Below are 25,303 nucleotides of genomic sequence, written 5' to 3'. Positions count from 1 at the left end.
TTTTGGACAAAAAGCTAATTGAATCGGTGGTAAACTCTACTCAGAACCGCTATGTCTGCAGCCGCAGAGCGGCTCTCGAGCATCCTCGTGTTCCTCCCAACAAGAAGACTCCCCTCCTCAGACACTCCCACATTCTCTCTGTGCGCGCGCCTCGGATGACATCACGGCTTTAAATATTCCCGTTGCTTCTTCCCACCCGTCCTCATCACTACTCAACGAGCATTGGGAGCCTCACGGTTCATCGATGTTATTGTAGCTCAGCTTGGTTTAAGATATATAACTAGCAACGCCGAAACAATTGTACCTGACAGACGCCGCTGCCTCATTGTTCGCTTTGCTTATATTAAGACTTGTGTTTCTAGCACCGGGGGTGCTCCTTAGGGGGAGAAAAAAGCGCCTTCTGGGCTTCAGTGCGGAGGAAAAAAAGAGGTGGAGAAGAGGACCGAGCTAAGTCGGGCGTGGTAAAGAAAGAAGAAAAAAAACTCATCTTTTGTTAGCAAAACTTCGAAAAGTTGCACCCACAATGTCGCTGTCGGTACCGCAGAACGGAGTAAAGGCGGATAACGAACCCGTTATCGAGCTGTTTGTGAAGGTAAGACTGCAGCACAAAGTCGCATGGGAGAAGTTTTTCATTTTGAATAACTTGGATAAACCCAGCCGCATCAGTACATTGTGATGAATAATGAGTCTGCTGTTCGCTAACGTCAGTCAGTGTATTTATTTTTGTACAAATTATGTTTTTGTTTAGCTAAGACCGCTGAATCTAGGTACGTTGGTGTTTCACTCACAGGGTTTTCTAACGTACATTTCATAGAAAACACTAGAATATTTCTTGTCTCATTAATTTTAAACTTTTAGGTTTTATATCTACATCTCCCTCTGCCACTGTGGCCATGTGGAGCCTGCAGTGTCACAAGCAGGGCGGGTGCAGCTTTCCTCCCATCTTGGGGAAAGAAGAGCCTGCCAAGCTGAACGCTGGGCGCTAAATTCGTTAACAAAAGCTCCGTAGTAGTGGACCATAACAGCCGATTCAACACTGTAACATACATGTGCTCATTTGCTGCAGTTGCATTTCATGCTTATACATTGATTGATAAAATATATAGCTTCCCAGAATGATGGATTTTGCTGGACGTGCATCCATTCTTTCTTTCTATCCAGACATTCATGGATACTGGGGTAGACTAAAACCAGCCATTTGAATGTTAAGTTTGGTGTCTGGGCCACCTTGTCAACACTCAGTTTGCCATCAAATATCTCCCAAACTCGGTTTGGTGCTGCTGTTGCAATGCACAGTTTTCAATGCTTAACTGATACAGTATGAAAGACAATTGGGGGATATTGTTAAGGTTTGTTGCAGCCATGTGTCATCATCAGGGGTGTTATTGACACTGGTTGTTATTTAATGTCATATGTAACCTATTAGTATTGCTTTCTGGAAAGCACAATTCATCACATTTAGATGTGATAATAGATTAGGGTTAATGGATTTTTCTTCAGACTTTATTTTATGATATAGGGTCTACAGCTCTACTGTCCTTCCCTAAAAAAAAAAACCTGTGTTTTCATGTACCAAAATGTCTTTGCCTCAGCAGCGACAGTGGTGATGGTGGAGGGTTGTGAATGGCTGTTTTGTTTTCTTCAGCCTGCTGCTTAGCAGGGCGGGAAAATGGCAGGAGAAAGAAAAGGGGGGAGTGTGGGGCTGCCTAGGACAGGGGGTGTTGGAGGGAGTTATGGGGTCCTGACTGGGAGAGGGTTTTGGGGTGGTGGTGATGGTGCAGTGTTGTGTCACTAACCAGAAGAGTGAACACTTAATGGTGATGGTGAATGCTTGCGTTCCTGTGTTTTTAAAAAAGAAAAAAAAAAAGTGTAAATGCTACAGATGAGAGTAATTACTTGTGGTAAGCCTAATAAAGATTATCTACATATGTACTTTTTATTTAAATTAAATCAAATAATGCATGCGTAACCATCTGCCCACTCTCTTGGGTTGACTCCTTGAAGAGAAGCCTTTTGTAGTGAAGCATTGATGTAGCGGCAGGACAAATAGAAAAGAAACTGGCCAGCACCTTTTTCTCTTAACTACCTCTCACAGCCTACAGGAGAGGTTACATCATCCCCAGGCCTGGAACTTTTACACATGTGGCCAACTCTTCCCTCTCAGTCCCTCCCTCCTTGGACTGTGTAGCCCGTTGTGCACAGAAGTTTCTTCCATTGTGTTTCCCAGCCTGTCTGTGTGTTTGTTCGCAAGATAGTCTTTCGTTTCTATTGCCCCTTGCGTCGCTCTGTGTTACGTGCCAGCGTCTGACATGTCCACGTGTATTATTGAGGCCGTTCTTACTGTGCTGCGTTAAACACAGGCATGGGAGACAATGGCAGGCATGCAGGTTGCTGTAGGCATACTGCTGCGAGCCGGGCCTCTGGGAACAGCTGATAACAAAGTGTGTGCGTGTGTTCTCTACACACAGCAGTGTCAGATCTGTTAATGCACCACCACATATGAAAGGTGACTAATTATGCGTTGCCACCGTGTCCTAGCAGTGACGGTTTAGAGATACTTTTGATGATCTTGCAACTTCTTGTTTATAGCTACAGTTGTCACATTGCCATGGGAACACTTTACATTGTGCTCATCTGTGAGGGTGTGGACGTGAAGTTTGACGTTTTTAGTTTATATTGCTCTCGTTTGCAAATGAGCATGATATCTCTTTTGTAAGAGGGAGGATCGACCCTTGATCCCATCACAGTGCAGCAGATTATATATTGTTTTGCACACATGAGTATTAGCTGGTGTGCTGTAGAGGGTGACTTCCCAGGAACATCCAACCCTTGTCTGTTTGACTTGGCATGTCTTCCACACATCACATGGCTAAAGTGGTAACATGAAACCCTAAATCTAATGTATTAATTTGCTGTGATAGTTGGGGAAATATATTACTCTGACACAAAGCCAAAAAGAATGAAAGGGTGCAGGTTCCTAATAGTCAAATAGAATTATTTTTTTTACAGTATTTCTTTCCTCTCATAAATCGAGATCCATTCATCCATCCATCTGTATTGATTACAGCACTGCCTGATTGAATCAGTAATGTTCTTGAAAGCTGTTCTGACATCACGTTGGTGGTTTTCTTGTGTTACAGGGTGGTGAAGGAGATCCAGATGTGCATCATTTTCATTAAATCATTGCGTTTGGTTATGTTTTCATTTTACAAAGCTGTGTTAATGAGTCATTTTCCACCAGCATATGACTATGATAGTAAACCAAATATAGACAAACAAACAGACAGGCTCTACTTGTGTGCGCGTCTCTTGGCTGCCAGTGTGCCAAGGTCACACTACCGGTTACAAAACCTTCTGCTGCCTCCAGACCCTATTATAGCCGTGCCAGCAGTAACAACAGAGCCAGTAAACATGTTGGAGAAGAGCTTTTTCAGTCTGGATGGCATAAGAGCCTGTCTGTGTTTGTTTATGTCCTTCAATTCCATGGTAACCCTGGAGATGTAAGCCTGCAACATGGCAGAGCAAAGTCCCAGCAAAGCAGCACTAATGTTTTTTTTAAGCTTTTCTCAGGAAGTTTAATGTTTATTGCACACATAAACCATGACAAGACAAAACAAATTGGCAATTCCAAACATAGATTTTTTTTTTTTGGCACCTACAGCACATTGCGCATCACCATAAGCCTGTAAACCTAGAGGCTTCGATGAATAAAGAAAATAAAGTACATACTGACCCTTTAAGTACAGTAGGGCTACCAGAAATGGTGACATATAAAACACTGAACTAAATATTACCCTGATACAGGCTCTATCTGAACTCCTTGAACATGTCTTAACATAATAAAAACATGTCAATGTCAAATGCTGTCAATAAATTATTTTATTTTTTTATATAACGATTTATCGTGCAGGCCTACTACAATCCGTAGAAGGAATAAAGAAGGAATACATGCTCAACATGCATCACAAAGCCCACTCAGATTTAAGTCTTTCTTCCCTGGACATTAGAAAATATGTTACTGCTCTTGTGTCGCACCCTGAACCCTTAAGGCCCTGACACACCAACCCGATTATCGGCCGTCGGACATTCTGGCGAGGTCAGCGACTCGAGTCTGTTCGGTGTGTTCCGTGCCGTCGTCGATCGGAGGAGCCGTCTGCCTTCATTTGGGCTGATTTGACATGTTGAATCGGAAGGCGGGCAGTAGGACTCATTGGGGGATGAGCCTGACTAACGCCTCTCAAAGTCTGACACGAAATCTTTTAAACTGACCTTGGTGAACTATCTAAGTAAAATATGAGATTGTATTCTGAACGAAAGCCGCCATTATGCCTGGTTGTAAAATCCGGGAGCAGCCAGACCCACGTGATGCCTTTTCTGCCGAAGGTCAGGTTGGTGTGTCAGAGCCATAAGTTGACAGTATGTTCTGTTTAAGTTTATTCTAAAGGCCTTGGGAAGAGCATGTGACAATCAAACTTATGCCTTGTGTTGTGCTATTTTATGGAAACACAATGACCTTTTTCAGCAGTTACTGTGCTCTAGGAGGGTGTCGGCAATGGAGTACTGCTTTTTTATAGGAAAATCAATGGAGTGGTTTATTTTTGCCAAGCATAAAGAAATGCTGCAGTCAGCATCATGAGTTAGGGGCCAAAGATTAATGGCTTGTTACTGTTGCAGAATGCTGTGAGCTGTTGTTTCTGCTCTGTTAATTTGCTTTTGCAGCACCTGGCCCGTCTTCATTGCAACGGTCTGGTTGACTGACTCTGAACACTGCCCTAATCAATCTGGCAGTGTGTTATTATTACACCTATTTTTATAGGAGCTTTAAGATCAATGTTTGCATTTTCATGGGACAGCAGATTCAGAAGTTTATTTCATGTCCTTGTCTGTAGAATATGGGCTGGGTACATAGGCTGGATTGTTCCTGGCTGTGTCTGAATAAAAATGTGCTGTATAAAATCATGTTGTGCCAATATATCCTGAGGAAAAGCCTAGTTTGTTAGGAGGAAGAGCTTGTCTCGTTTGTGCTGCCCGACCAGGAAGCCAATGGCCAATGAAGCATTTCTCCTATGAGCTCAAGGACAGGAAGTTAGGCCACCCTGAAACAACATGGATCTGAGACTTTGAAGAGTTGATCTCAACAGAGAGTATTACTAACTGTACTAACACAGTTAGTTCATGGATTGGTGTGTTTCACTTGTTAACTTATTGGACTGTACAGGTTACTGCTCCAATTATAACCTACCGGATCAGGATGCAGAGGAAAAACGAGCCTTAGACCCTACCTCCGCCTCTCTGTTACGTCATCCTCACTGTCAGCAGAGGTGTGTGTGACCCCTGAAATTAGAAGAATCTGCACTGCTCGCTACACATGTAACTCAATCCATCTCAACGTGATCCAGTCTGCTTGTGTTTCACATGCTGTGTTCTTCATAGCAGAGCCTACTTAAGTGTATATGGCACAAAGTGTAGTATCAGAACGTGGAAGATTGGATGACAGGGGCATCTTTCTTGACTCATCATCATCAAGGTGCATAGTGGAGTGTCCCAAATGTCCATCTTGGCTGTTTTTTTTGTCTTTAAGGAACCTGGCAGAAGAAGACTAATGGAGCACTTCACTTGGTAATGTTAACGTCCTAATCACGGCAGCTCTGTAAGGGCTAAAATTGAAATCTTTGTATATATTTAAAAATTACTTTGCCTATTTAAGTATTTAAGTAGTGATCTGTTATGCCACTTGATATAATTAGCCTACATGTGGTAATATGATACATATACCCTAATGAGGCTAGATCTTGTCTTTTTAAAATTTTGGATATCTTAATATGATGCAATTTGCCTTTATCTAGTCATTATGTCCATGTTATTGGTGTATATTTATTAAAAATCCCATTAATATTTTGTGAAAGCACAAAGATAGTCGACCCTACAATATTGCCGCAATGTCAATGTATATGGTTAAAAATATTGTGATATTTGATTTTCTTCATATTGCCCAGCTCTATATACGGTCTACATTCTTTAAATTTAAAGGCTTGTGCGTGAGCTGTTGCTCAATTGTTTTGCATGTTTGATTTTTATGATGTAAAAAAGCCAGGCAGCATGTCTCAGACTGGTACTGAAAGGCAACTCAATTACAGGTCAGAGTGTACGCAGCAAGTGGCCAGAAAGAGACGCACGGTCTGCTCAGAATTACTGATGAGTGTTTGTGTGGCCTCTGGGCAGGCTTTTTCTGCCATGCGTATTATCTGGCATGTGTCTCGATTTACAATTTAATTTTTAAATTTTTTTTTTTTTTTTTTCTTCAATTGATTTATTGAAAGCCTTTGACATTAACATGTTTTAATTATGTAAAGACATGTTCAAGGAGTTCAGATCGAGCCTGTATCAGGGCCATATTTAGTTCAATGTGTTATGTCACTATTTCTGGTAGCCTACTGTACTTAAATGCATCATTAAAGCGCCCATATTATGCTCATTTTCATTTTCTCATAACTGTATTTTAAGGTTGTACCAGAATAGGTTTACATGGTTTAATTTTCAAAAAACACCATATTTTTCTTGTACTGCACAGCTCTCTCTCACTGCTGCAGATCCTCTTTTCACCTGGTTTCTGTTTTAGCTACAGAGTGAGACCTCTTTTCATCTTCTTCTTCACTACTATCTTTGATTGCACTCGCACATGCTCAGTAGTTCAGATGTAGATCATGTCACCTAGCTAACTATAGAGACAGTAAAAGAAAGCCTGTTTCTCCAACTTTGGTCAGTTACAAGGCAGGATTAGCTGGGAGACTTCTGAATGAGGGCGCACATGTAAGTAGTTCTTGTAGATTATGGTGAACTTGTGTGTGTTGTAGCAGTGATTTGCTATTGAGAACGACGTAGCAGCTCACTAAGAGACTGAAGGCAGGACACATTCAGAAAACGTATCTCACTCAAAACAGAATGGATGGATTTTTTTCAAAGTTTGTATGTGTGTGGAAGCACCAGAGACACAAAAGAACACCCCAAATCCCAGAAAAAGTGATTTTTTTTTTTTCAGAATATGGGCACTTTAAAGCCTCTACATTGACAGGCTTATGGTGATGCGCAATGTGCTTTAGGTGTATTAAAAAATCGGTTTAGTACTGCCAATTTGTTTTGTCATGGTTCATGTGTGCAATAAACATTAAACTTCCTGAGGCAAAAAATTGTAACATAGACTTGTGATATCAATTCTAAGCTAAAAAAATCATGATTCATATTTTTCCCCGAATCGTGCAGGCCTATGTGGGTGAGCATGTGTGAATACATGAGTCTGCCCTAGTCATCAGCCTGGGGTCTATGAATGCGTAAGTTGGTGGAGAGTTGGAGCTCGGTGTTTGTGTTAGACACTTGAAACAACAGTCACAGCGAGGGTGATTGTTGGTTCATGCTGATCTCCTACATGGCTGTCTGTTTGTTTTTCCATCAATTTAGAGCTGTACAAGGCTACTCGTCACCAAACACCCATTTGGCTGTTGGTCTTATCTCTTCTACACTCTGGCTAAATACAGCAGTTACATTATGACTTTGCTTACATCATTGGCGTGGCATGGTTATGCAGTAAGCCTCTTTTTAAACTTCAGTCTCTGAAACTGGTGGTTCTCAGACAGCGCACCGTAGGCCTGTGTCTGACTGGAAGTCTTAAGGTTTCCACTGAGTGATGTCAGCCAGAGTCAGAGCCACACCAAGGATGTGATGGCGTTTCCATATTCCAGCAGGATCTGACTCCTCTGTACACTCATCTCTCTGAGCGTAGTCTCAGGACTGAGCCCCACCCAGTCCGGCCCTAGTCATTCAGACACACAACCTCAATACTTGTTTTTTAGGGGTCCAAGCCCGAGGGGGCATGGGAACCGCGTAATGCAAAGCATCACGGTTCACAGCTCCAACGGAGCGTGGAACCCTATTGTTTTTCTAAGGATTTCTTCTTCTTCTTCTTCTTCTTCTTCTTCTTCTTCTTCTTCTTCTTCTTCTTCCATATTTTTATTATTCTTCTCCGCCTAAAACTCCGACTGCAGCCTAAACCGTACATAGTGGGGAGTTGCCATTTTCAGGACTGGTCCAAAACCCCGCAAGGACCTCAGGCGCAAAAATTTACCCATTTCCACCACTAGGTGGCGCTATAGCAGACAAAAACGCGTTTGGCCCCATAACTCCCAAACCGTACACCCGACATTCAAAAACAATACATCAACGCGTTCCCTGGATCCAACTGAATCACGTGATATAGGCCACGCCCATTTGTCTAGACTTTTATGCCTTAAAAATCGTGATTTATCAAAAACGTACTTTTTTTAACTACTCCTACACCGAGCGACCGATCTGCACGAAACTTGGACCGTGGCATCTCCAGACTGGCCTGACTAAAAGTTATGGAAAGACATTTTATACGATAAAAATTGCGCATATAACGCACAAGCAAATTTGCGTAGCTAACTATGAAAACACCAACTTTGCCATATCTCAGCCAAAATGAAAGCTATCAACCCCAAACTTTAGATTATTCTTTGCCATGCCCCTCTGGAGGGACCCCATGCGTTTTACGAAAATTGGTCACTAGGGGGCGCTACAACTACAAAAAGTTTATATCTCATGAACGGCTCATCCGATTTATACGAAATTTGACGCGTACCATCTAGGGCCAATCTTGAGGCCATCCCTAGAATGGAGTACCGAGGGGTCAAAGTGGGCGTGGCCTATGGGACCCAATGTGACCCAACTCTAGATTCACCACTTACACTAATGTGAACAACATCAAATTTACAGGGTAGATGGACAATGGGCCGTGGATCACACCTACCAAAAATTACACATATGGACCTCTAGGTGGCGCTGTAATGGTTTTTTGTCATTACCTCCCACAATACACATCACACATTAGAAATTCTTGCATCCACGTATTCCTTGAATCAATCTGAATTGCCTGATATAGGCCCCGCCCATTTCCACGCAAACGTTTTTTCGCAGTATCGCGCAACATGCAAAACCAACTTTCGCGAACTCGTCCTAGGCCGTTCGACCGATCTGCACAAAACCTGGTAGTTAGCATCTCCAGATGGACCTGACAAAAAGTTATGGAAATCGTTTTGCTACGTTGAAGTATGCCAATTTCACAACCAAACAAATTGTCCTAGTTAGCTACGACACACGTATCATATCATATCTCGGTTAAATTTAAAGTTATCACCAAATGACTTGAGATCCTTGTTCACCATTCCACTTCGATACTGTGTACCAAATTTGGTGAAGATCGGCCTTTAGGGGGCGCTATAAGCAACGTTTATTTGTTTCGCCCACTAACTCAATGCATTTAAATGGGAAATTTGCAATTGCAATATCTCTGCCACAGTAAAAGCAATCAACACAAAATTTGTGGTGCTCGTTCGGCATGGCCTTCTGACACGCTGTACCAAATTTGGCGAAGATCGGCCATTAGGGGGCGCTATACTCAATATATGTTGGTATACCAGTTTGGGCCTTTTAATCCATTCTGAGTCGAGCAAGTCGTATGCAACGCCAAACGGCACTTCTTAATACTAACTTCATAACTTCATAATCATAAATAGTCGAAGCGTAGGGTCTTTTGGAGCTAAAAGCTAACAGTTGCCCCTTTCTGCTGGTGTTTTCTTTGTCTTCCTAGCCCTTACAGAAGGTTTTGCGTCCAGCCTTGAAGTCCAGAGTTTTTCGGTTATTTTTAATTTGATCCATACCGTTATATCCAAGATTGATACACCGTGAGTTGAAAGCCTACTGAGTCGAAAGCCTACTTTACGGCTTTATTATCGACTTAATAGGCGCGCGTGCTCGTGTCGGCCGCTGTCCGTTTCCTAAGGTTCTGAAATGCGAACAACTTTTGACTACTTTACGTTTTTTTAAACAACGTGAAAAGCAGAGTAGACCTCGTGCATCAAACCTCTCGATGTTCACCGACGTGTGCCCCCCCTACCTAATGGTTCGGGTCCCGCATCGGCGCAGCTTCGCGCTTCTTCGCGCTTCTTCGCGCTTCTTCGGGCGCGACTGGCGCGTCTCCCGGCGGCGTCGGAGGCCGGCGGCATAGGAGGCGTGTGGCGTCGGAGGCCGGCGGCTATGGAGGGGGGCGGGCAGCGTCGGAGGCTTGGGCCCCGTTCGTAACTGCTTGCAGTTCTAGTTTATTTTTTTTATTTTTTTTGACGATTGTCAAAATCTGCCCATAGGAATGAGTATTGAATTCTTTTGAGTACCAAAGGTGGCATTAGATGCCCAGTTGAACGAATACTCTTCATTTAACCAATTTTAATCGACTGCTGTATTTGTCTCAGCCTTATTCAGACAGCTCATCCTTTGCCTGGATGCAATTTTCCTTGAACCTGAAATTGTGAATAGGCATGTTAACAGTGAAATTGCTTCAGCAGCTGGAGTCAAAAAATATCGCGTGGCATTAAAAATAGAGATGGTCCGATACCATTTTTTGCTTCCCGATACCAATTCCGATACTTGAAATTGCGTATCAGCCGGTACCGATCCGATACCAGTGTGTCATATATTTCATTATGTTTTAACAGCTGTATACTACTATCCCTGTATGGATGTGATATGATTTCTATCTTTGTTGTTGGTCTGGCTCAGGTTAAACTCTTTGTGAAACATGAACAAACACAAACAATGAATGTCACAGAACTTTCTTTTACTATCCAGTTTGACAGTCAATTGTAACGGAAAAAGAACATAAACTACTTTAACGTAGATTTTCTTTAGGGCTTTATTACGTGGTATCGGATTGGTGCATAAACTCCAGTACTTCCCGATACCAGAGTTTTAGGCAGTATCGGAACATCGAACATCGCTAATTAAAAACCTCTCTAATGTTTTGCTTAGACAAAGTCTGTAATTCACGCTGACACCCTGAGTTCTACTGTCTTGCCAAGTAGCTGCCCTGCTGACATGGCCATGAACAAGTTATCAAATCATTCCATTGGTAGGGCTGCTGTTCTGTAGCTGGCCTTGACCTCTGACCAGCCCCATGATATGACAAGGGGTCATGCGTCTAACTTCTTCAGTCAACCTGGTCAGAAAGATGTCATTTTGGCGTGTTATCAAGACGCTTAATCGCTTTTTAGCGTGTTTATCAACGCCGTTCGGCCGCCATTGACCAACATTACGTGTGAATTTTCGCCGTAGCAAGGAGTATGAAGTGAGGTTGGTTGGGGTGGCGAATGGGCCCCAGGAGAGCTGGGATCGTGTCCTGCGTGTGGTGTTTTATTTTATTTAAAAAAAAAAAAACTAAAGCCTTTCCCAATTTTTTTTTTTTTTTTTTTACGTGTGCGACATTCTCGCGATAACACGCAACGTGGCGACGCCACGTGGTGTGTATGTTTACATCCGCTGTATACCGCGTAGACATACACGTGGATAGCTCAAAATGCGTACAGATAACACGCCATTTGGCTTTAGGAAAGTGGTGTGTATGTTTACGCAGAGTCATGATGCCATGTTGACCTGGTTCTGTATTAAACGGCCAGCTTTGGGTTCAACTGCTAAGTCTAGTTCCAGTCCTAACCCCAGGCCTGGCTGTATACTTGGCCAGCAAACTGGGAGAGGTGTTGCCATGATGTTACCATGGCTGCCCACTCTCAAATGGACATTCCTGCTGTGTGTCAGAGCAGGAGGAGGAAAGCTGCAGCGCTTGTTACATCGTTGGTTCCTTATTCGGTCAAAGTGTGGCTTGAACTTTTTGAGCAGCCCACCTAATTTAGAATATGAAGTGTGTTGGGGAGGGGAAGGCTCGGCAGCCATGTTACTAAAATTAGGCTGTGAGCAGAGACTGGGAGGGCCGTGCCCAGTCTGAACAGGATTCCTTGTCCCTGAATGCTGACTACTGTAACTGTGGTCTCACATCACCAGTCTAGAAAAAGGAAACTTCTGTCTTAAAGAAATACCTGTAAATAGTTGAGAAAGTGGGAGAATAAAAGAAGTCAAGGTTGAGTTGAACAGCTCTTGCGTTTTTATGTGCCTGCTTGTAAAAATGTTATAGGACCGGACTTCTGAAGAGGAAACCTTTTGTGCTTGTTAAAAGTGCACATACCTGCAAGTGCTTACATAGCCATGTTATGTTCAAGCTAATTAGTTAAGGCCTAGCATCATCCTCATTACTGCCGAGATGTGTGGAGTTGTTCATTAATCAGCAGCTACATAGAATAGTAGTCATTGGGGTAGTGATAAAGAGGTATGACCAAACACTGTGTGTTTTGAAAAGAAAGTGTTTTAAAGACACCACTGGTCCCCTTGATGACTGAGGTCTCATTGTTCTGCTGCAAGGCCACGCTGTCCTGGACACAGACTCCTAGATAACATCTGACTTAAGCTGTGTGTGTGTGTGTGTGTGTGTGTGTGTGTGTGTGTGTGTGTGTGTGTGTGTGTGTGTGTGTGTGTGTGTGTGTGTGTGTGTGTGTGTGTGTGTGTGTGTGTGTGTGTGTGTGTGTGTGTGTGTGTGTGTGTGTGTGTTTAAATAAACAAGCATATGTTGACTCACTGTCCATCCATTAAGCCTCAACAAAGCTTGAGAGTCTGTTAGCGGAGTAGTAGTCAGCTGTCTTCTGTGCCCTAGACGTTGTTATAACTGTTTCATATAAGGAAATCTCTGTGAAAGATGGTGTAACCGTCTGTAAGACGTGAGTCATTTCTGACATTGGAGGCAAAATAGCAGGCTACACACTGGGCACTGCTCAGTGTTCCTGTGAATGCTGCTTGTGTTTGGAATCAAATCGCTGCTTTACTTCTTGGAAAAAGGGGACATTTTTTTTCAACTGATGTGCCTTTCCTTATAAGGGCCCACTCAAAATAATTTCTTGCCTTGCTTGTGTCTTTTTATTGGGGCGTCCCCCCCCACCTTGCTAACTGGTGACGTACCTAAAGCTTTACAAACAAAGTGCATTGTGTTGTTGCTGTATTAAAGGTTCTCCAGGAGCCCTTTTCTGAATGTCGCACTGTAATAGTGGCACTCTGGAAAGTGTTAGTAGGATGGAGGACTATGCTTTGAGGGGTGTGTCCTGAACCTTAATACTAGTTTTGGGCCATAGCCTTCATATCAAAATCTTGTTTTAATTTTCATCGATCCCCTGAGCTTATTCTCTAAGGCGCTACTTTGAAATGTTATTCAGCACAATTATTGCTGAAGACAACCTCACTTGGGTCCATACAGTGAAAGGTAGGGCAGCCCTTCCTTAAAAGCTAAGCAGTTCAAATTAGAGCCCAACCGATATATCAGCGGGCCGATTTCAGGCATTTTCCAAACTATTGGTATCTGCATTTCTAATGGCCGATAAATGAATATTTAAAAAATAAAATGAAAATGGACGAAACACCCTTCAACCATGTTGTGAGTGTTGGCGTTGCATAGTTTGTCCACCAGATGGCACTCTACAACGTGACGTCCCTGTTGGCAACACTATTTCTTTGACATTTTTTTTTATTTAATTTTTTTTACTGTGTTTTTGTTCAAAGGACTTAAGTTTCATATCTTAAGTTTGTATTTTTATACATTTTATTTATCATAACTTTTAATATATTTTGATGTTCCTCTGTTCTGTGACAATAAAACAAACAAGTTTATTTTTAAACTGCATTATCATTATTTTAGTGAGGACTCATAAATAACTACAAATAACTAATGTTAGGGAAATCTGTTTGTTTTGTTACGCATTTCTGGATTATTTAATTTTTCTATCTATCTATCACGGCCGATATATCGGAATATCTGATTTTTAAATCACCAAATATTTGTATCGATATCGGCCTTAAAAAGGCTTTATTGGTCGGGCTCTAGTTCAAATGTCACAGACAGCGGAAATGCAGCTCCACCAGCATCATCACTTACGCTAAACAAAGCACCCTCTCCGGCGGGAGTAACGGGAAATTTCTGGAATAGTTTCTCCCTCCCCCCCAAATGCCCAACCCCCCGGACTCTACAGAGGGGCCCAGGATAAGGGGAAAAGAGGTGGAAGGAGGAAGAAAGAGGAAGCGTGCCAAACGGCATACAGCCTCTGAAGCTAGCTATCTTTTCTCTTCCTCCTTCTTAAAGCTTCCATTACCGCTTGTTCTCCTTCGTCATTCTCCTTTTGTCTATGATCCTTAGTTTCCTCTCTATTTACTGTAATATATCTCTCTCTAGCTGTTTGCCCCTCTCTCCCTATTTACTGTAATCTCTCTCTCTCTCTCTCTCCCCACTCCCCAGCTGTCTGCCATCTCTGTCTGCAGCAGATCCCTGCTGTCAGTATCTTTAGCAGAGCGCTGCAGTCTGCTCTGCAGCAGACACCAGAGGGGAGGAGCACTGCCATGGCTCCTTGGACAGATCGAGAGAGAGAGGGAAAAACGTGTAAAACCTCTTTCTCAGCTTAAAAGCAGCTCGTGTTGAAGTACAGCAAACGTATTTTGATTTACAAATCACATTGCGTCGTTGGGTTTGAATTTTTGTCCCTACAGAACGGGAGCTCCCTTCAGACGGTTTACCTGTCGGTTGGTAATCCCCTCCACACTGTGTGCTCTGCTTTCCATGTCATATGTGTCTGGCCATTGCCATGGGAACAGTTGCTGTGCTGCATTGCCACCCTTGATCCAGAACTGAATGATTCTCCGTAGGTGTGGCGCTGTAGGCCGATGGAGTAATCATCCCATTGATGTCTTTCTGATTCACTCAGGATCAGCAAATGCTAGTGTAGTCTGGTGATGGCCATCTTATCCCCAACACTTCATGGCCGAAGCTTTATTTTAGAATTTAATCATGTAAAGTGAAAAGAGGACTTTCATTTGCTGAACAAAGGCAGTGATCTAAGCCAAGCTTTTCAGATATTGAATTCAGGGGGGGAGAGGACAGTCGCAGTACAATGGGAGCCAGCAGGCAGATCAAGCAGAGCCATCCCACTGGGCGTCACACAGAGGACAATAACAGCAGCCAGCCTGTCCGCACCAGCAAGGAGCTGCTGGACTGACTGAACCCTCCAGAACAAAGTCCACTATTGAAGACAGCGCAGAACCTCTGCATCTCACATAATAAACAGATAATCTTCTTAAGATAGTGGTTGAGGTAAAACTGATTTTTGAATCAGATTTTTATTCAGCACTCTTTGCAAGTCTTGTGTACATCTTCTGCATTACACACAAATAGTCACACTTTGAATATTACCTCAGGACAGATGCAGAAGGGAATGAGGAGTGACTGACGAACCAAGAGGCAGATAAAAACCCAACAATATTCAGCAGCTTACAGAGGCTCTGCTACAGTAATACACTGAATGAAGAGGTGCATTCCAGAGCACCTTGAATGACCTCCATGCTTTGTGAATACATGAATAAGGTGGATTCCTTTTTGGCCTGCCTTGCCTGGATAATGGCATACCTCAACCGAGCCACGCAGCTCTGAACCAAGTCTATGGTAAAGGTTGTGGTATACAGTATATGTTTGGTGGCGCATTGAAGAAGTAGAGTTGAGATAACTTTTTTTTTTTTTTTTTTTGTCAGTGCACCACGAATGAAAAGGAATGAGAACAATATTGGATTTCAGTTTCACAGTGATTTCTTCTTTAATAAGTAGTAATAGTAATTTTGCCGTTACATGATTTAACTAAAAATGAAATGAAATTTTCTTGGAGCAGACATTCACTGTGCGGTAATCAGCTTTGCATATTTCATTAAGATACTACGCAAACCTCAGTTAATCAAATGAAGTGTGTGTGTGTGTGTGTGTGTGTGTGTGTGTGTGTGTGTGTGTGTGTGTGTGTGTGTGTGTGTGTGTGTGTGTGTGTGTGTGTGTGTGTGTGTGTGTGTGTGTGTGTGTGTGTGTGTGTGTGTGTGTGTGTGTGTGTGTGTGTGTGTGTGTGTGTGTGTGTGTACAGACTGTTCTGTCAGTGCTTTAGCTTAAAAAAAACATGCATGTTGTGTTTTTAAATCTCTTCTCAAAACTCAGTCCTGTTTCGCTCTGGTGCTAATGAGCGTCAGTCATTAATTTGGAGGACATGCGCCACATTAATCCAATTCCCATAGCCACTGCTCAGTCCTGTGTTTGTGCAGTCTTGCATAAGAGGAAACAAGAGGCGGTCCGAGTCTTAATCACGCCAAAAGTTTCCTCTTTCTCTTGGACAGTAGTTCTCATTAATGGAGGGGAAGTGTGCTGAAGTATTTAAGACAAGAGGGTCGACTCCCTCCACTCTTTCCCTCCTACTTCTTTTCGAGGGCAGCCTGTAATGTGCATAAAGAGTCATTGTCTGAAATGGGCACTCTTTGGGTGAGTGCAGTAAAACGCCCTGGGCCGTAAACAGAGATGTGATCTCTATCCAGGTTGTTTTGGTCTCCAAGCGCTATGAGTAGTAGAAACCTGTTACACATGTTTTTAAGATCTTTATCTGCTATCTTGTGTTTTATGCTTGCAATAATTCAATCTTGGACTTTTCCTTCCTGTGTCTGAAAGATATAAACGGTGGGGCCATCATTTGTGTACTCAGTCGTCAGGAATGATAGAGTACCTGAAACATATTGCTGATAAGTAATCTACTCCTATTCTAACTTGCTATCTGTGTGTTTATTTAAGGCGGGAAGTGATGGAGAGAGCATCGGGAACTGCCCTTTCTCCCAGAGGCTCTTCATGATCCTGTGGCTTAAAGGAGTCGTCTTCAACGTCACCACAGTGGACCTCAAGAGGTGAGTCCTACTCCCGTTCCCCCATCCTGTCCACCGCTTCCTTATCGTCCTCTACTGCAGCTTATCCTTCCTTCATTGACTGTTTAATCAGGATTAAAACCTTCCTTTGATAGCCTCCTACAGCTTTTCTGGGCGTTTTCACAAAGGCCTTGCGGCTCTGTAATGCTTTGATCCAGCCCCACCTCTGACACACTCGCTGCTTCCCCACTGCTTATTTGGTTTTCCCATGACCCTTTCTCAGGCCGGAGAAAATCAGAGGAAAAATAAACATACAGACTCTGGAGAGGCTATTTAAGGTTCCGCTCACTTCCTGTCTAGATTTTGGTGGGCCAACATGTTATTTTTCACCACAGGCATCAGAAAATGGTGATCATCTGCAATTCTGACTGCAAGTGAACGTGCTTTGCCATGTGGATTCCAGTACCACAGATTCTTTACTGAACCCGCTATGTTTTGTGTGTGTGTGATTCATCTAAATGCTCCCTAAATGTTTTTCCACTTGCTAAGGCAGGACTAGGCAAGTGCCAGATTATTTTCAGACATGGTCAGATGAAAGTCTGGTTTATATGCTCTTCGCCACGTGTGTTTGACTCAGAGATTTGAGATTTCTGCTGTTTTGTTCCAAAGCGCGGTTTATCGGTGTGGCAGCTGGTTCCTCATCAGGCGTCTCCTCCTCTGGGACCTGGAGACCACTGCTTGCTGAGGAATCACAACCGAGATGTACTTAATAAATATTGGGCCTCTTTTGTACAGCTAAAAGAAGGAAAGAAGTGTCCATTTGACTTGACATTTGGTTTTCACACATGTCCGCATATTCAAGATGAGTGCATAGGTTTGGGTATATTTGCATATGTTTTCCCTAGCAGAAGGCACGTTTCATAAAACCGAGCATGCTGATATCCTGTAAAAGGCAATGTAGGATGTCCGCCCACTTAGCAGTGTCCGTTAAACCCTTTGCTCCTCAAACAACCCTTTTGTTCAGCAGGAGTGACTACTTGGGGCGGTGCTTTACTTTTTATTTCTTTCCAGGGGAACAAGTGATCCAGACTCCATGCTATATAGTCTCCTTGTAACCTTGAGTAAACATAAAGAAGAAGAAGCCGTGTTTGCCATATTTATGGCTCTTTTATTGTAGTATTTAAATGGAAGAACATTGTACGTTGTTACACTTGTAGAAGGACATGAATGTCACATGTCACTGCCATAAGTCGAAATGTTTTACCCTCCCTGAGTTTATGTTTGGGTCAAGGCTATCATGTTAAAGGGATAGTTCAGAGTTTTTTAAGTGTGGTTGTATGAGGTACTTATCCATAGTCAGTGGGCCTACTTTTTTTAGGCACAAAATACGTTTTGCTGTGTGCCCCCATACTGCTGCCCGCTTCTCCAAACATGTGGCATGCTGACCGCTATCTGCTGTAGGTAATACACCGACTATGGATAAGTACCTCATACAATCCCACCTCAAAATACCCAAACTATTTGTTTCAGTTATGAAGGCCTGTGATTCTTAAGGCAGTTTGTTACGCACGCGTCAGTGATATCACTGGGTGAGGGTGCCACTTCCCCTTTGCATGCCAAAGAGTTGAAGTCGTATCCTGTTTTTTGTGCCCTCAGATGGCTTTTCCTTAAACTCAGCCGATGAAGGGATCTAAGTCAGTTGTGTTCACACTACTCACTCAACACATGCTCATTTTATTCATGTGTTGTCAGTGTCATCTGCCTGCCAGAGACATCTGGCACAAAATGTGCTGGTTTGAAGGCTGCAGGGAGAAAGGGACAGCCAAACACACTCATGGAGACAGACAAACACACACTTACACAGTTAAAGACTGAGCACTGAGCAGCTATAGTTGGAGAAGGATGAGGGCTGGATGGCTCTTAAACAAAGTGGTTTAGGTGCAGCAGGCTGAAAAAGAGCCACAGCACTTTCAATTTCTTAAACTTGCTTGAAATTTTTTTTTTTTTTTTTTTTTTTTTTTTTAAGGAGACCAGTTATGAATCTTGTCCCCATTCGCAGTTCTTTCATATCTTAATTCTATGTGGGAGGGGAAGTTATTTTTACTTGCTAGATCCGCATGCATTATAAAAATGTTTAAGTTGGTTGTGTGGCTTTGTTCCATTTAGTTCTATCCACTAAAGTTGTTTCACTTCTCTTCCAGGAAGCCTGCAGACCTCCAGAACCTGGCCCCTGGCACACACCCACCCTTTATCACCTTCAACGGCGAGGTCAAAACTGACGTCAACAAGATCGAGGAGTTCCTTGAGGATGTCCTCTCCCCACCCAAGTGAGTTTCTTCTCACCTCTGTGGCAAGGCTTTGACACACTGAAACACTGAACACGCTGCACTACTGTCATGAGCACACTTCTTTTAAATGCTCTGTTAGCATGTAATGAACGGTAGCTACCAATGTTTTACTTAAAGGATAAGGCTTGCAATATTTTATAAATACACATTTGGGCACTCAAAATAAACTACAGTGCCCATGTTCAGTTTAGACAGTATATAAGAATGGACCAACAGATCCCGTTGCTCTGGACGGAGACCAGTGAACGATATTAGAAGCACTTTTACGGTGAGCGCTGAGCGTTACTGTGCAACCTCCCCCTTGGTTTTAATGGGTTTTGTTTACAGCTGGAACAATACAGAAGTATAAAGTGTGTATTTACTTGTTTGTGTGCTTGTGTGCAGGTACATCAAGCTTGGTGCAAGACACCCTGAGTCAAACACAGCTGGTATGGACATCTTTGCCAAGTTTTCAGCATTCATTAAGAACTCAAAACCAGATGCAAATGAGGGTAAGCTACCTGCATCTGTTTTTGACACACACACACACACACACACACACACACACACACACACACACACACACACACACACACACACACACACACACACACACACACACACACACAGTATGTTACATAACATAACATGCATACATAACATACATACACACAATGGTTAAGAGAGCCAGAAACCTTCCTATCGTATGTGTAGGGAGAGCTCTCTGGTTGCTAGGCGACATTGGTAGCCCTGCCCTGATTGGTGGTTTACAGCCTCACTTAGGAACACAGAGCTTTTGTTCCTCTTGTCCTCATGCTCTCTGTCTCACCTGGTGGAGCTCTCTGGAAAACCACACAGCAGCTATCCTGAGAATTAACTAGTGCTCACAATCTCATCCTTCCCGTTCCTGACTCATGCACCCCACTGTAAGAGAGGGGTCATATCACAAACTTCACAGATACGGTTATTGGAATAATATGCAAAATATGTAGTCTATTGTCTCCACAGATTTCTTTGGCATCCTGGGTGAAACAATTTCTGGAATTGTTTCCCTTGAAGAAAGTTCATGTTATTCACAAAATGCCAAGAATTAGTATCATATTTTAGTTGGCTGTTCTCCACCCTGGGAAAATATTGAACCATGGTGAGCTGGATGTGGAAGCCAAGGCTGTGTCAACAGAGTTTGAGGCGGAATGTCATGGTTCAATGATAAGTGCTTTCCGAAGATAACCAGTCAAGTCTACTGTTAAACTACTGGATTAAACATTCAGTCTATCAGTCATATTTTCCAACAATAGAATGAATTGTTAATGAATGATGATCGATAGATGAATGGGGTGAAGAAAAAATATTACAGCTGTGCACTGCAATCAAATGCAATCCATCGAAATCTGTGGTGGGTAGTAAGCTTTTAATAAGATGGTATGTGTTACTTCAGCATACCATTGTATCACAATGCTATTGTCATAGATTGGGTTAGATTGTACAGGTGTCCATGATGTGTCTGTTTCCTACATTTCAAAATGTACACAGTGTAAATGCACGCAAAGTCTTGTCTTTTGATGAAATGCTGCCCTCATGTGGCTGATAAGCATATGGGTGTAGCAGCTGCAGTAGCAGGCCTCAGGAAAACCCATTCAATTAGATAAAAACATATTAAAGTAGATTATTTGCTCACTGAATATATAATTAAACTGTTTTTTTTTTTTTTTTTATAATATCTCTTGCGTCTCCTTGCAGCTCTGGAGCGCGGCCTCCTGAAGACACTGCAGAAGCTGGACGAGTATCTGCGCTCACCACTGCCTGACGAGATCGACCACAACAGCATCGAGGACGTCAAAGTGTCCAACCGCAAATTCTTGGACGGTGATGAAATGACCCTGGCTGACTGTAACCTGCTGCCCAAGCTGCATATAGTCAAAGTGAGCAACGGAGCATTTTGAACATCACAGAATCACTGTCGTGTTAATTGTGATATCTTGGTGTTAACATGGCACACCCACAGAGCACCCACACAGGTGTTTTCACTTAAGTTACCTGATTAGGCTTCTCAGGACTGTGTGGGAACACACAGACTGTACATCTCCCTCGCTCTCCTGTTGCACCTGTCTGGGCGGAACAAAGATCAACCGTGAGATTGGTGACCTCATGTCGTTCCCAGCATAGCTCCGCCCAACATCAACCTAAGCACTGGGCTAATCAGCCAGGGGAAACGCCTGTATGGGTGGGCAGGGTCTTCACAGGCATGAGGTCTGCAAACTTCATGAATCACTGAGAAAAGGAGGGACTTCTCCCACTCATACTGGTGTAGCAAAACTAATAGCAGGAGAGTACGGAGTCCCCCCCCTGGAGTCAGCTGAGGGGAAAAAAATAAAAATAAAACGTGCGCACAGAATAAAAATCTGTTCTCTCGGTTTTATAAACTGTTCGCACAGAATCATAATCTGTGCCCTCTGTTTTATAAATGTGAGCAAAGAAGGATAAAAGATATTTACAGATTCGAACTTCCGGGATCAATTACTCTATAGCGAAATGTTATTAAATCACAAACGATGCATCTTTCCTAACGTAGTAAGGTTAACAACAAACTTCAAACTTTTCATCAAAACGAGCCGTCCTCTGACCTGGAGAAATAACATTGGTCTCTGCGAGCAGCCGGCGGTGAGACGGCAGGAAGACGAGTGCTTAGGGACCATCTATAAACTAAAGTTATTTTTTAAAAGTAAGTGCTGTAGTAAAACTAGCAGGAGACAAGTTATAATTGAGGTAAGTTTGGAGACTCTACCTTATTTAATTATTAAATTAATAAATATTTTTGTGTCGGTGTTGTAGTTTATAGACGGTCCCTAAGCACTCGTCTCACCGCCGGCTGCTCGCAGAGACCAATGTTATTCTCCAGGTTGGAGGATGGCTTGTTTTGATGAAATAGTTTGTAGCTCATTGTTAACCTTACTACGTTAGGAAAGATGCGTCGTTTGTGATTTGATAACATTTCGCTATAGAGTAATTGATCCCAGAAGTTTGAATCTGTGAATATCTTTCTAACTTTGCTCACGTTGATAAAACCGAGGGCACAGATTATGAATCCGTGCCCTTGGTTTATAAAACGTCAGTCTCAGCTGACCCCAGGGGGGCTCCGTAGGAGAGAGATAGCAGTCAAGCTATCAGATCAGAAAAGGTTTTCTTGCCACAATAAGTACCCTTATGTGGAATTTGCCTTGGTATGTATATAAAAAAATAAATAAATACAGAAAAAACAAATGTATATACATACAAAGTAACTGTTGCATTAAAAAAAGTGCAAAATTATTGCAAAGAATATAAATTGATCAAATCCTTACACACCCACATGCTTCCAAGAAGGCGTTTTTTAATTAGGGAAAGGAGTGGACAATGGTTATGTAGAACCTTCTGTTTTAAGTTTGGCATGAGGGTGAGACTAGTTTTAATTTCAGTCTTATTGTGGGTGCTTAAGTTTCTCAAAATGAATGACTTTTTCAACAAGCCACATGTCCTGTTGTTGATCCAACTCTGTAAGGCTGCAACTACTGATGATTTCCATCGTTGATTAATCTTGAAAGGAACCATTTTCTCAACTAATTAATTAATCATTTGGTTTATATAAATAAATAGTAATAAAAAAATGTCCATCACAATTTTTTTAAGTTTGCAAGTTGATCTTGTTTTGTCTAACGGTCCAAAACTCAACAAAGAAAGAAAAGCAGCAAAATATTCATATTTAAGAAGCTGGAACTAGTGAATGCTTGGCGGTTTCTTTTTCAGTATTGACTTTAAACAACTATCAAACTTTTTTTTTTTTTTTCTCCCATTGATCAACAATTTAAAAATAATTCAATGTTTAATTAACAAATGACTTAAAAAAAAAAAAAAAAAAAAAAAAACTGTTGCAGCAACAGCTGTTTTTTTTATTTTTTATTTTTTTTTTTTATTTAATCCAACTATTAAACAAATGTAATTTCCTGACCGATTATTTTTGTTGGATTAGATTAGCTCTGAATTGATGCAAAGAAATGACAGTATAAACTGCATCACAGAGCTTCGCAAAGACTGGAACGGGCTGTTTTGCTGGCGCCCCGAGTTTATGAAAGAGTTCATCGCTCAATTGGTGAGATTTATAACTTCTAATACCTTCCTCCAGGTGGTTGCCAAGAAGTACAGAGGCTTTGACATCCCCAAAGAGATGACTGCCATCTGGAAGTACCTGAACATCGCCTACACGCGCGAAGAGTTCACCAACACCTGCCCCAGTGACAAAGAGATTGAAATAGCCTACGGAGACGTAGCCAAGAGGCTGGTCAAATAAGCTCCTCTGTCCTGACCTCCATCCCTCTGCCCCTACCCCCACCCCCACCCCCTCCTCTCTACACACCTCCCCTCCCCAGCACTGGGACTGATGTGCTCATTCACGAGAAAGAAAAAAAAAACTCTGGACTTGTTTTCCTTCTCTCCTCATCCACAGCGACTCCCAATGCATGAACCCTTTTTTTGTTTGTTTTTTTTTTCCTTACAAAGACTTTTTTTTTTTTTTTTTTTTTTTTTTTTTTTCAGCAAAAGGTCACCATTTTTCCACCTTTTATTGTTAATTGCTTTTGCTTTTCATTTGCTGATGCGTCTTGTGAGGCAACGGAGAAGCAGCCAGGCACGTGTATCAGTGCTTATCAACGTCGGGAGCGTCGTCAAACACTCTCCCTGATAAGTGGCCTTCAAGCAGACCTTCCCTCTGCGTTTTTTTTTTTTTTTTTTTTTTTCTGTTGTCTGTGTAATATTGAAATAGCTCTTTCTAGGATTGCTTTAAACTGAGACGCAGTTTTCTTCCCTGTCTTTTGGCTTATTAAGAGGCATTGTAAACAGTGTAGAAGCTAATCCAAACCTGAGTGGTTGACATATCACGAGAGATGCTTTATATTATTGTTGCGCTGCTTAAAATAAATCAAAAATAATTGTAACTGCAGGTAAAGCTACCCTAGTATCCATGCTCTGATTTCATCATTGCCTCAAATAGGCAAAAGCCTGGTAGCTCAGTAGAATTGTAGGGAATTTCCTGTACCGGCTGCAGAAGTAACAACTCAGGACAAATCTAACCTGAGGTCTAAGAAATATTTAACCACATGTAGCTTACAGGCATTCAAGGAGGTGTAGATGTCTAGACTGGCCTTTTGTTAATCACCACAGAAAAGCTCGCTAACTCTTTCTTCTCTTGTGAAGCATGAAGGAAAGACTTCGGTCGTGCTGACTGTAGCGGTAGTTTGGATTACACATGGCCGACCAAAAGGGGCACATTATACTGGTCTCACTGTGGATAGGATGACTCCGGCTATGTAAAATAAAAAATTAAGAAAGAAACCACACTTTGTTTCCTTCTACATAGCATACAAAATGAAGGACACAAATGTGCAGTCGTGCACCAGGAAAGACGACTTGAAGATATTTATGACAAAACGAATGAGGGAGTAGCAATGAAACGAATGCCTTTTCTCTTGAGTATGTAGATTGATCTCTATGGTAGTGAATGTATGATACAGTAGCTCCAAAAGTGCTTTAGTGCGGAATAAGCAAAACCCTGTTTTTGTTTTCTCCCGTTTGCCATGTTTTTTTCAAACATTTGTTATGACATACATTTGATAAAAAAGGAATTGTAAATATTTGTTTGATCGCTCAGAATTCAATGTGTCAATTTTATACATATCTGAATTTTGAGAAAAATGGGCTCATTTCTTGCCTGCTTGGATTTTTAACTCTAGATAAACCATCTCCACTTTGCCTTACTTGTTTTGTTTTTTTTTCTCTCTGCAGATGTTTTGCAGAACGGTTATTTGGAGATCATTTCATTACGACACAATTGTGATGTTGTACAAAGAAAATTCCCAAGCTATGTCATGGCTTTTTTTTTTTTTTTTTTTTTTTTTTAACAATATTGACTGAATTGAAATAAACTTATTGGCACTTGACTTTGGTTTGCCATTTACTATGAGAGAGTGGGTTGCTTTTGGCCCTCAATTCTATTTACTTCTTTCATGTTTTTAGATTACTATTCATATAGGGCTGGGCAATATATCCATATTATATCTATCGTGATATGAGACTAGATATCGTCTTAGATTTAGTATAGTGATATGACGTGTTTTTTCACTGGTTTTAAAGGCTGCATTACAGTGAAGTGATGTACTTTTCTGAACCTACCAGACTGTTCTAGCTGTTCTATGATTTGCCTTTTTCCCACTTCAACATTATGTCCACATTACTGATGATTATCTAAAATCTAAGTGTGAAGATATTTTGTTAAAGCACCAATTGTCAACCATAGAATA

The 25,303-nt window shown here is 42.0% G+C and overlaps 1 protein-coding gene across 1 annotated transcript; it reads left to right on the top strand.

Annotated features, from left to right (window-relative positions):
* Positions 1-149: 149 nt before the first annotated feature.
* On the top strand, positions 150-23,404 carry clic4 (chloride intracellular channel 4). Its single transcript, XM_028566615.1, has 6 exons — positions 150-592; positions 16,580-16,689; positions 18,849-18,974; positions 19,380-19,486; positions 20,715-20,896; positions 23,134-23,404. The coding sequence occupies exons 1-6, from the start codon at positions 524-526 to the stop codon at positions 23,296-23,298; spliced, it is 759 nt and encodes a 252-aa protein (XP_028422416.1). The 5' UTR covers positions 150-523; the 3' UTR covers positions 23,299-23,404.
* The last annotated feature ends 1,899 nt before the right edge of the window (positions 23,405-25,303 follow it).

The sequence above is a fragment of the Perca flavescens genome, chromosome 20 (genome assembly GCF_004354835.1).
Source record: "Perca flavescens isolate YP-PL-M2 chromosome 20, PFLA_1.0, whole genome shotgun sequence".
NCBI classification, from domain to species: Eukaryota; Metazoa; Chordata; class Actinopteri; order Perciformes; family Percidae; genus Perca; species Perca flavescens.
This window is presented reverse-complemented; position numbering and strand designations above follow the sequence as displayed.